The 12,013-nt window shown below is 44.3% G+C and overlaps 1 protein-coding gene across 3 annotated transcripts in view; it reads left to right on the top strand.

The window, feature by feature from the left end:
* The window catches only part of COL6A3 (collagen type VI alpha 3 chain), a 63,446-nt gene that overhangs the window by 7,806 nt on the left and 43,627 nt on the right, over positions 1-12,013 (top strand). The window contains exons 2-5 of one of the 3 annotated variants that reach the window (XM_082313327.1): positions 885-1,033; positions 1,964-2,581; positions 6,393-6,995; positions 11,126-11,728. In XM_082313327.1, the coding sequence (XP_082169453.1) occupies positions 946-1,033; positions 1,964-2,581; positions 6,393-6,995; positions 11,126-11,728 (1,912 nt within the window). In that variant the 5' untranslated portion in view covers positions 885-945. Of the gene's footprint in view, positions 1-884; positions 1,034-1,963; positions 2,582-6,392; positions 6,996-11,125; positions 11,729-12,013 lie in introns of those variants that run through there. The other 2 variants (XM_082313328.1, XM_082313329.1) reach the window with 2 other exon arrangements.

Here is a 12,013-nt window from a genome sequence, read left to right as displayed (position 1 = left end):
TTGGCTTATTTGAGTAATTGAACTCCTTTGGGGAATGAAAAGTATTAAATCACTGCATTCCCTTTTGGGAGGATATTTTCTCAGTTAAGCAATCCTTGCTGGTTTCTGCTCTATAGGCTTAGAAATGAAGATTAAATAATAAATTGGCCATCTCTATGACAACAGATACACAGCTTTCCTGATGGAGACATTGTTTCAGAAGGCTTGCCAGGTGGTTAACAGATAAGAAACTTGCATAAATTATATTTTTGGCTCTAACACGTAAAATATTATTCTTGGTGCCTTTCCAAAATGTGATCAGCTGGTGCAAGCTATTCCACTGCTGGGGCCCTGAGTTTGGGGGAATCCAAGGGCTTTTTGCTGTACAGCCAGATCATGTGGCTCACTTGGGTCTGGAGTAATTAAATTTCCATTTGTATGTTTGGGAGAGCTGAAAAGGTGAGCTGAGGCAAAGAGGGATGTTCAGGAAAAAAAAAAAAAAAAAGGGGGGGAGCAACAGCAACAACATGTTGTCCAAGATGTTTCAGCTGGTCATCCATGGGCAAGGAGGACAAGTTAAAGGCCATCATATGTTTTGAGGGTTGGTGGTAGAAACCTAGGCTGACTTTTCCTATATATCAGGTATTACCTGGGACAGCATAGGCAAGAAGAAAGCCATCTAAGTCCATAGGGGTGATTAAATGCCAATTATGTCAGCAATGATTCCTCTTCCAAAGAAATGCTTGCTATGAAGCAGGCTCTGTCCAGCATTAAAATATTTTTTTCTCACCAAAGTGCCACAAAAGCATTGCAAAACCACAAGGTTTGCCTTTTCTGTCTCATGCCTCATCCATGCCTGGCCAGCACTGCTGTTGTTTCTCACTCTCCCTGTTTTTCTCCCTTAGGTCTCACATTGGGTGCTTTGAAACAAAGAGAATAAAAGGAAAACTCAGATAAAAGACCAAAATGAGGAAACACCGACATTTGCCCATTGTGGCAATGTTTTGCCTCTTACTCTCAGGCTTTTTCTTGGTTCACGCCCAGCAGCAAGCAGGTAAGACCAGACTGCTGTACCCAACTTTGCCCCCGTACAGACATGCTACTAGTCCACACTGTTTGGTTTTTAATATGCATGTTGATGGTACGTTGTGGTTTACCTTCTGCTCCTCAGCTCCCACTCAGCTGAGAGTCCTTTTGGACTCAAACCTTAGCCAACGCGCGCGGTGCCTTCCTGAGCATGTCGCTGGCTGGTGGCGTGCCTTTGAGGATGCTCTGTGGGGGACGGGGGTGTGGGATGTGCACCCAGCGTGGTCCTGAGCAGGTTTTCTCCTGGACAGAGCTGTTTTGCTCTCCTTGCATGCATAGGAGGGCTTTTTGCAGTGAGAAGAGCACTGCCACTGACCTGCAGAAAGGCTGTTTGTTTTTTTTAAGAGGAGGTACTGGTGCCTTTGGGACCAGAGCTGGTGTCACGAGGTGGGGTGTTATTAGCAGAAAAACTATGGAAAACTCATGCCAGCACCCAGGCTGCTTAAACTGAGCAGCCCACCTTTCCTCGAGCACCGCTGTGCAGCCAGCAAAGCCCTGAGTTGGCCAAAAACATGCAGGAGACCATGGGCAGCTAGAAGCTGAGCAAGCCTGAATTCACACGTGAAGCTGCAGGTGTCTTTGTCCGGCTCAGGGCTGGTGTCCAAGCCCATGCAGCGAGGGTTCTGGAGGGGAGAAGCATCTCGCCTCCCCCTCCCTGGGAAGGGTAGGTCGCATGCTGTCCCCTCCTGTCCCCCATTTCCTGCGGTGTTAGGGTGCTGATGGCTGCCTGTTTTTTCTCCAGCGCTTCTCATTTTGCTGTGGGTGATAAGGGGAAGCTAAGCTTCACTTTCACCATGCGAAAGAGTCTGTCGGTCATTTGGGCGAGGAGGAGGAGGAGGAGGAGGCATGCTTGTGCTGACCGATAGAAAATCCTAAACCCCCATCTGTTTTTTTAAAGCTGTCAAAACCGTTGCCGTGGCTGATATAATATTTCTAGTGGATTCCTCTTGGACCATTGGGAAGGAACATTTCCAACTCATTCGAAAGTTTCTGTATGATGTTGTAAAAGCTTTAGATGTGGGAGGAAATGATTTTCGCTTTGCCCTGGTCCAGTTCAGCGGAAACCCCCACACAGAGTTCCAGTTAAATACCTACCCCTCTACCCGAGACGTCCTGTCCCATATTGCCAACATGCCTTACATGGGGGGAGGCATCAAGACTGGAAAAGGATTAGAGTACCTAATCGAGAACCATCTCACTAAAGCTGCTGGAAGCAGAGCCAGTGAAGGCGTCCCCCAGGTTATTATAGTGTTAACGGATGGACGATCCCAGGATGATGTGGCTCTGCCATCATCTGTCCTTAAATCGGCCCATGTAAACATGTTTGCGGTCGGCGTGCAGGATGCAGTGGAAGGGGAGTTAAAGGAAATAGCGAGCGAACCCTTCGATATGCACCTTTTCAACCTAGAGAATTTTACCGCTCTCCATGGCATAGTTGGAGACTTAGTGGCGAGTGTCCATTCATCCATGACTCCAGAAAAGGCTGGGGCCAAAGGACTGGTTAAAGACATCACAGGTAATGGCTGACTGCTGATGGCTCCCATCAGCATGGTATCTGCTGGCGTTGTGCTGTTTAAAGCCTTTATAGGGGCAAGACTGAGATGGACGTTCAGAGGTTTAAAAACAAAGGTTTGAAGCGTGTTTGTAGCTATCGAGTGTGCCTTTGTTTTCAGGCCAATCTGGCATCCCTGCAGAGCTGCCAGGAGGTAGCATAGGAGCCCTTGGATGGGCAGCAGTCTGTTGCAGCCATCCTTTTGCGGCCATGGCACGGAAATGCAAACGTAGGGAGCTCTGCAGAGTTATTAAATTGCCCCATCCTATCCACTCCCAAGACAAGGAAATAGGGGATGAATACATCAGCCATGATGGTGACTCTTTGAGGTCCTGACCAAAAACCCTCTGGAGACAGAGGAGGTCACTGCTGGCTGCAGGGACACCATGCGGGATGTCCCCTTGCAGCTAGTGGGGGAGATGGGCAATGTGCTACTCCAGAAAGTCACGTTCTGGGCTGAAGACAGCAAAAGCAGTTTGGTGGAGAACTTTTCCACTGAAACCCCACGCCTGAGCTGGCCCTTAGCCTCTCCCCCCATCCGCTTGGAGAAGGTGTGTGGTTGGAGAGTCCCTTTTGCTATGCCACTCAAATGTCTTCTTTACAAGCCAATGGCTTCCACCTGCTGGAGCGCTGGACCCTTCCCGTAACCGAAACCTCTCTGAAAACCATGTTGGCTTCAACGGATCTTCACTGACCACAAGCTGGGGGCCCAATTTGCCTGGAAAAAAGTCAGACAGTCTTCCTCCATCCCTTCTCTGTTTATGAAATTTCAGCATGGAAAAGGCCTTCTGAGCAGCTTTGTTGTGTTTCAAAACAGAGGTCCCAGAGATCAAACCTTTCTTTTTATTCCTGAGACTCCATCTGAAGGTCAATAGCTTGTGGGGTGATGTAAGGCAACGGCAGTGTGATGAGGCAGTGTAACATTAATCCCCCTGTGTTGTCTTGCCTGATTAACCCTCACGCCAGCCCCACTGGGTGCTCTCCATCACTGCATGACACCGAGCAACACCAAAAGGCTATGCTCACATGTGTTTTTATTGTGCAAAGTGCTTGACAGGGCAAATATCCAGATGATGTGAAAGCCACAGGGAAGAAAAGCAGCTGCCCCAGAAAGATGACATAAAGTTTGCCAATTCTAAGAAAATCGTGTCAATATATGTGGAAAATGAATGTTATACCCAACCTGCTGACAGCACTGCAGTGGCTGTTTGGCATCTTTGCCACGAAGGACACCAGTGCTTCCCTGTTGAAATCGATAGGGGAATTGGTCTTTGGTGGCTGGCTGTCCTCTTCTGGGGCACGCCAGCAGGTAACCCCATAGTACATAAACATATGGAGTCACAGATATTTCTTTAAAAGCTTTAAAGGCAAATTTCTACTTCATGTATATATGCATTTCCAAGTTCATTTCTACTCAAAGATATTCTTTGCAAGCATTTCCTCCCCCCCAAGCATAAATTTAAGCTAATCCTACTGTTGTAGTTTTGTCCCTGTGTGACTTGCATGGGTGATCTACGGAATATCATTAAACATGGGAAAAGATGTTACAGGTCCTAAACATTGGGTGACAACAGTGTGCAAAGCATGGTACAAATAACTGTTTGCATAAGAGTTTAAGAAGTCATTTATTCAGCTGATAACTCCATGTAGCATTAAAATGTACAAAAATGCTGTGGAAGTTATGCTAGAAATGAGCCCTGATATGAAACAGAAATGTAAAATACTCCCAGTCCCATAGTACTTCCAGTATAGAGTACCAAAGCTGTTGGTCTGTGGCAGTCCCCTGAGCTGACTAGCGTAAGTATGAAAGTCAGCCCCGAGTTTGCCCTGATGTATTCATTAAACCTTAGCTGTCTGTCTCATCTGACCCTCCTTGCTTAGTTGTGTAACAAGCATGCTTTTATTTGTTCTCCAGCACCAGCTTGTTCCATAAATGTGCACTGAAGTACAAGGTTTTTTTACAGTGATGACAAATTATCCAACGCATCTGTTTCATATCTATTTTCTTTCCTGCGGGAGCCACCTGTGCTGCTGTGATGATGCCTATTGGTGTCGGAAATCTCGTTCCTCAAAAAGGTGTCCAGGGTATCTAAAGCAGTGCTGGGTACAACAGCTTTGGGATTTCCCTTTCATTTATATGATGAAGTAGAACGTGTACTTCCTAACTGAAAATGGCACAGTAAAGACAACCCTAAGCACCCCTAAATTTCGACTCAATGGAAAAATAAATCCTGGAGCCCTTTGCAATTCTGAACAACGTTGATGTCCTCCAAGTCAACACTGGCTATTGAGTTAGCCCAGGGAAGTGATGATGGAGAGCTTCTCCTTTGTCACTGGAATTACAGCATTATTTGAATCTCTTGGTGACATTGCAATATATGAAAAAATTTACTAGAAAAACAACTAAACAGGGGAAAAAAAAAAAGATTGACACCACTGGTTAATAGCAAAGACCGCAGGTTTATTTCTGGCCTTGCTGAACTACGTGCCAGTTTTGCTACTGGTTTCACCTTCGGCTTTCAAAAGTTGAGAGCTGGATGGGATTTCCAAATGTTGCTTGTCATTCGTTTGCAAATAGTCTGAGATTTGATTTCTTAACAAGATTGGAGAGTAATAGCATGGAAACATCTGAGCATGCTTTGGGGTCTTCTTCCCCCCCTTTTTGCATGCATGCAGCTCTTGGTGATGTTGATGGTAAAATTAGTTGAGTAAGAGGAGACACCAGGGCATTTTGGGTTTGCTTCGGTAAGTGTCACAGCAAAAATGCTTCCCCCTCAACAGCCACGCTCATGCCATATAAAAGCTTTGTTTGGTGTGTGTATATTCTCAGCAGATGCTTGCAATCATCTGGGTATAGTCACAACAAATTGAGTTGGATAATTTTGTCATGACTGATTTCATCACCCTGTTTTAACCTGATTCTGCATTCCTTGATTGAATATCCAGAGTCCATATGAAAAATATAGACCAGACCCCTCTATTGATAATCAGTGCATCTTTGTGCAAAATAATTAAAGCAAGGCAATTTTTGTGGAACACGGGTTGACAATTGTGCAGGTCAGCTTGCTGGACAAATACCATCGTGTGTATGTTGGCAGCTGGTAAAAGAGTTACAGTGCAAGAATAATAACCGAAACCTTTTCAATTGTTTCTAACAAACACATTTCAAATAACAATCCTTCTTGGTGGGAGAAGCCAATATATTCAGCCATTGTTTTTAACCAGCAAAAGAGCAGAATTGCAACAGAGAGGCTGAAACTTTCCATGCATCCAGTAAATGGTGGCTTTTTTCTTAAAAAAAAAAAAAAAGAGACTGCAATGAGGAAAACCTCCTACAAATATTACTGTCCTCACCCGCTATCTTCAGGGTGAATTACCACCAAAATCCACCTTTTTCTTTTGGCTCTGTCTAAATATTTGGACAGTATTGGCCAGTGATGGAATGGATCTAGATTTCCAAAACCTATATTTTGCCAAGTTTTCTCCTCACGTGCCAATAATGCTGACCTCTGTGTGCCTGCAGCCACTGGCTCAGGTTGTGTCCACTTGAGCTATCTCTTGATGGTTAGTGGATGCTACTGGGATGGGGCTGGGAGCTCATATTCAATCAGAATGCAGAACTAAGAGGCAAATATCACCTCCTCAGTGAACATGTGTTTTGTTTTCTCATTTTCGTGTTTCTTACTGATTTTCCAAGAAACATGTCAGAACACTGTACAACCGCATGTAGTCACTCATTTTAATGCTTTCACCTTTTGCATTTCTTTTTTTAAAGCTCAAGAGTCCGCTGACCTTATTTTCCTTATTGACGGATCAAACAACATCGGAAGTGTCAATTTTCAAGCCATACGTGATTTCCTTGTAAATTTGATTGAAAGCCTCAGAGTTGGAGCTCAGCAAATACACATTGGGGTGGTGCAGTATAGTGATCAGCCCAGAACCGAGTTCGCTTTGAACAGCTACTCCACAAAAGCGGATGTTCTGGATGCCGTGAAGGCACTTAGTTTCCGCGGTGGCGAGGAAGCGAACACCGGTGCAGCACTGGAGTTTGTGGTGGAGAACCTCTTCACCCAGGCGGGAGGCAGCAGGATAGAGGAAGCGGTGCCTCAGATTTTAGTGCTGATAAGTGGTGGAGAGTCTAGTGATGATATCCGAGAGGGCTTGTTAGCGGTGAAGCAAGCTAGTATATTTTCATTTAGCATTGGGGTCCTGAATGCTGACAGTGCAGAGCTGCAGCAGATTGCTACTGATGGAAGCTTCGCATTTACTGCCCTGGATATCCGTAACCTTGATGCTCTTCGAGAATTATTACTGCCCAACATTGTTGGAGTGGCCCAAAGACTCATTTTGTTAGAGGCCCCAACCATTGTGACTGAAGGTATGTATGCCTTTCTAGACTGTTGCATTTCGATGAATCGATGAATGAATCAGCTTTTGCACGCTTTAAAGACATTTTTTTTTTAATTTAAATTTTTTAGTTTTGCAATGTATCATCTCTCTGGTCTGGTTACGGAGAAACAATGGGAAAGACATATAGTCCTGCGGCTAATGGGCAGAAACTCATTTGCCCAGTGGGTTATCTTTTGAAAACCGTGAGGTTTTGTATCAATAGCTGGCATGGCATGGGGTTTTAAAGGACACAAGCAGTATATAAAAAAGCTCATACAATCCTTATTGGGGTATCTAAGCATCCCAGGGGTAAATACTGCAGCACTGTTGGTTCTGAAAACATTTATGTCACATAAGCTTACATTATATGTCAGTTGAAAGTCTCATGAGAATGAAATTTGATTAGGGAAGATAGGTAACAGGGATGTTAAATGGATCCCTATTTCACAGAGCTGAAGTTATCAGCTTGCTAAAACAGTAAAATTGAAAATGTGCACTATCCTTGGGAAAAGGGTGAAATTCCTGTGTTGTTGAACTTAAAAGCAAAACAGCCCTTAGTTCTTCTGAAGTGAAATCCCTACCTCACTAACATATATTTCCCTTTAATCCATAAGCTGAGAAAATTTACATCTTTCGATGAGGCGATGGGAAATGAAAATTCAGGTGTCAATATTCCACTTAGGTCGCTTTGTCACTCTTAAGTCCCCATTGACATTATTTCTGGACTAACATTAACTTGGGTGCAGTACAATAATGAATATCTGAATTTATGGAGCAAGTAGGTGATTAAGAGTTTCTCATCCTATGGTTTTATGATTAAGTTGAATTTACTGATAGAGAGACTTGATGAAAGAGATAATATGTCATATTTCAGAGGCCCCTGGAAAGGGCCAGGCTGGAGCTGCTGCACTTAATTACCAGGACACTTAATGCAAACAACACTTTTGGGACCCAAGTGCCAGTCTGGAGTTCTGTACATACTGTTCAACTCATGATGTATGTTGACATATAAAACTGCATTCCAGATGTCTTTGCTGATCTATGTCTAAACACGATTGCTATCCTGTGGCTCAAATCAAAGGGAGGAATTCGCCTAAAAGATCATTTTATGACCTTGCCTTGTTTATTCCAGGAAAGAACATAAAGAACTTTTGCTTGTAGCACTCCACAAGAACCATATTTAGCTAAATAAGCTGAAGTCTGTCGGTCTAGCTAAAATGTGCATGCCAGGACTCATGCAAGTCAATGGAAAACCTCTCTTTCTGCCCCTCTGATTTTTAACAGTTTGAACGGCAAGGTTAAAAATGTTGGTACATTTGGTTTCATCTGCACTTGCATATTTTTCACTTAAAATGCCAGCTCATTTGTAGAGGGTACTTACAGTAGCACCAGCCTGTGCAATTGCATATAGATGGATATGCTAAATGGAGAAGTGCCTATATTCAAAGGAGCTTTAGGGAATTTCCTTTCCCTAGCATCCATGGCAATTAATTTTGACTTGATTCACATCAGTGACTTGGAAGTCTGCAGCATAAAGCACTGGTTTTGGAGACACACTGCAACCTGAAAGGGATGTCAAACCCATTGAGGTGCCAAGCGTTCCTCTGAACTACTAAAATCACCTCACTTCACTTTAGCTCTCCGACTGTACGCTAGTCTTCCTGGGATGAACGGATGTCTCAAAGTGCCTTTCTGCCTCTCTTCTCCCCTCTCCTTTAGCTACTGGGGGAGCCTGGATCATTAAACTAGATGAGATACTTCACCAAAGATAGCTGAGATGGCAATGAGGAGGGAACTATGCAGGGCTGGGTTCAATGCAGACACCCTCCAACATTCCCAACTTTTAGAGTCAAAGGTATAATGCTTTGATCCCAAATCCTTTGAAATTCCTGGGAGACTTGCCATCAGCTTTACTGGGTTTTGGATCAGACCCTATGAGATGTGTCCAGCCTTGCTTAAATGCTTTAGCTTTAATTGTGTCCATTGAAATTAGCGCTGTGGGGTGTTTCTTCCTGTGAGTTTTGGTTTCGGTTCTTGCATTCCTGTTCTCTAAGGAAACATACTGCAGGATTTGAGAGCTGCAAGAGGAATGAGTAGTGGAGGCAGCTATTCCTTCCCAGCCTCCCTCAATTTGCAAAGCCCCTTTGATGTTTCCCACAAATTTCTATATAAAGTCAAAAGTTTCCAGGGTCTCCATTTTTGGGTATCTAGCTTTTGACAAGCTAATGAATTGCTTTGGACATCTTTCCTGGGTGATACAAAGCAGAGATCTCAGCCCTTGTTATCCATTTGGAAAGTTTCCTGTTTTCAGGCCTCTCCTCCTTGGAGTAACTGATGAAGAAAAAAACCTGGCTGGGGAGATGAATGCTGGAAATCATGGCTCAGGGAAAGGGATCATTTAAAGAAATCCTTCTTGCTTTGTGAGTAGCTCTGTTTTGACAGCCTGGGCAGTCAAATGCAAGCCACCGGTAGCTCACGTGAGCCTGTGGCTCAGGGAGGATACCACCACATTCGCTTCGTGCAGGTTCTCGTCATTTTGTGTCCAACAGCACCACGGCAGTCTATTTTAAGCTTCAAATTCTGACAATTGGTCCTTAATCAAACAACTTCCAGCAAGACTCTGTGAGAAGCTTTTGCAAAGGCTTGCACTTGCTGGTGGAGGCAGGTCTCTCTGGGTCCGGGGGCAGCTGAGTTGCAGACGTCATCTCCAGCTCTAAATCACTCCTTGGGGTAGCCCAATCTCATAGCACTCACCCATAATGAGAAACCTGACAGAGATCAGCTTTTGGGAGCACTGCTTTCCATGGCCAGCTGGCGTCCGGCCAAGGAGGACTGCAGCCAAAGCTTTGTTCTTTGTTCAAATCCAAAGTAAATAGCCTCCACAGAGAGGAGCCCTGATGGGCTGAAGGGGTGCCCTTTTCCATCCAGGCAGGACAAGAGAGTGTTTGCTACCAGTTGCCCTGAGGGGTGTGAGATCCCGACAATGCTGGGTCTCCTCTTCCCCCAGGCTGTGTGCTGGGCATAGCAGTGAGCCTGGGTGGTAATGTACCTGCCACCTTGACTATTGACCCCGTCTCAGGAGCTCTTAGGTGGGTAGGCAATTTAAGGACACCTGACGTCCAACGTAATGCAATGATCCATAATGCTCCAGCGTAACCTGAAAGCAATACAAGGTTTCCTTTTTCACTTCAATGGCATGAAATCTGGGAGGTGATGATGTGAGTGGAGTTGTCTAAAAGATGGTATTACCTCCCATGATGATCATGTATAATGCTTTTCTCATAATGGTATTGGTCTTGTTAATATTTACTCTTTTTTCATGTACATTTGCTGTATTAAATATGATGGTGCTTTAGTTCCAATGCCACACAACAGGATTTTTTTCCTCCCAAACTATCTTCCTTCAAGCTTAACCAGGGAACTGGAAAGCTAATTGTGCTCTTTCTGTGTCCTATGCCAAAACATAATAAAGTTTCGGAGATTGCAACCTAGGGGACCCGTTTTGTTAAAGACATGGCAACCAGAATGTAATTCAGCTCTTCCATGACTGGGCTAGCTGTGCCAAGAAAAATCAGAACTTGTTTTTGTTAGATAAGGAATAAGATGTAGGATGTGAAGGCCCAAAGTCCAGGTATGTTGAGTAAGCGGAGACTGTTCTTTACTTGTGTCATTGCTCTTGGGAGCCTAATCTTTCTGAGATGAAAGCATGCTCTGGCATGATTCAGATGGCTTCACTGCAGATAGAGGGAGCATCACCTGCTTATTTTATCTCATGTGCCAACTGAGTGCCAAGATTTCTCCTGACTGTTTGCCTGCCTTTCTTGTTTTGACACGTATATGCATTTTAATAATAAGTTTTATAAACAATGCAATTCTTGCAACTCTTCAACTCTTCTGCATTTTAGAAAGGGGAAGCATTCAATCAGATTTCTTATTAGCCCTCTGCTAGAACCTAAAAAATAATTCTGTTTTTAAAGCAAGACCCTTTTAGAGGTGTTGATAGTAACAGTACTTCAAGCAAAAAAGAAGTCCTAAATATTGCTGAACTGTTGACGTAGAATTGATGCACAGAGTGTGGTGAAGGCTTCCGCTAACTTTAAGTTCATGTGTTACTTGCAGTTATTGAAGTGAACAAGAAGGATATACTCTTCCTGATAGATGGCTCAACTGCTTTGGGGACTGGGCCCTTTAACTCAATTCGTGATTTCGTTGCCAAAATTGTCCAAAGGCTGGAGGTTGGACCTGACCTGATCCAAGTCGCGGTGGCACAGTACGCAGACACTGTGAAGCCAGAGTTTTATTTTAACACCCACCAGAGCAGAAAGGATGTGATGGCTAATGTGAAGAGAATGAAGCTCATGGGTGGTACGGCACTCAACACTGGCTCGGCACTGGACTTTGTGAGGAACAACTTCTTCACCAGTGCTGCCGGGTGCAGAATGGAGGAAGGGGTGCTCCCCATGCTGGTGCTCATCACTGGCGGTAAGTCCAGGGATGCTGTTGACCAAGCTGCGGCGGAGATGAAAAGGAACCGGATAGTGATCCTTGCCATTGGGTCGAGAAATGCTGACCTGGCAGAACTTCAAGAAATTGCCCATGAGAGAGATTTTGTGTTCAACCCAAATGACTTCCGTGTTCAGTTCATGCAAGCCATTCTTCCTGAAGTGCTGTCGCCTATCCGGACACTCTCTGGAGGACTGATTATTCAAGAACCACCATCAGGTAATAACTTACCTTTTTCTAATTAAGGAGATATGGTTTATACGTTTGTCAGCTCTTATTCTATGGCATGTAGAGATAAGGGGGGAAAAAGCATCAAGCACATGTTTCAGCATAGCTAAATGTTGTCTCTTTGATTTGTAAAATGTGCAGAACTGATCGGTGAATTTGGTAGTGTGGTTGTTGTTACAGCTTTGTCATTCCTTCCTGGAGATATTTTCCCATTCCATATTTGTCACCAACACTTAAAGGCCTGGACGTGGAAGATGTGCTTTACTAGTTAGGTAC

This window comes from Platalea leucorodia, assembly GCF_965183815.1.
Source record: "Platalea leucorodia genome assembly, chromosome: 5".
NCBI classification, from domain to species: domain Eukaryota; kingdom Metazoa; phylum Chordata; class Aves; order Pelecaniformes; family Threskiornithidae; genus Platalea; species Platalea leucorodia.
The sequence above is the reverse complement of the archived record's forward strand: the minus strand, read 5'-3'. Positions and strand labels throughout refer to the sequence as shown.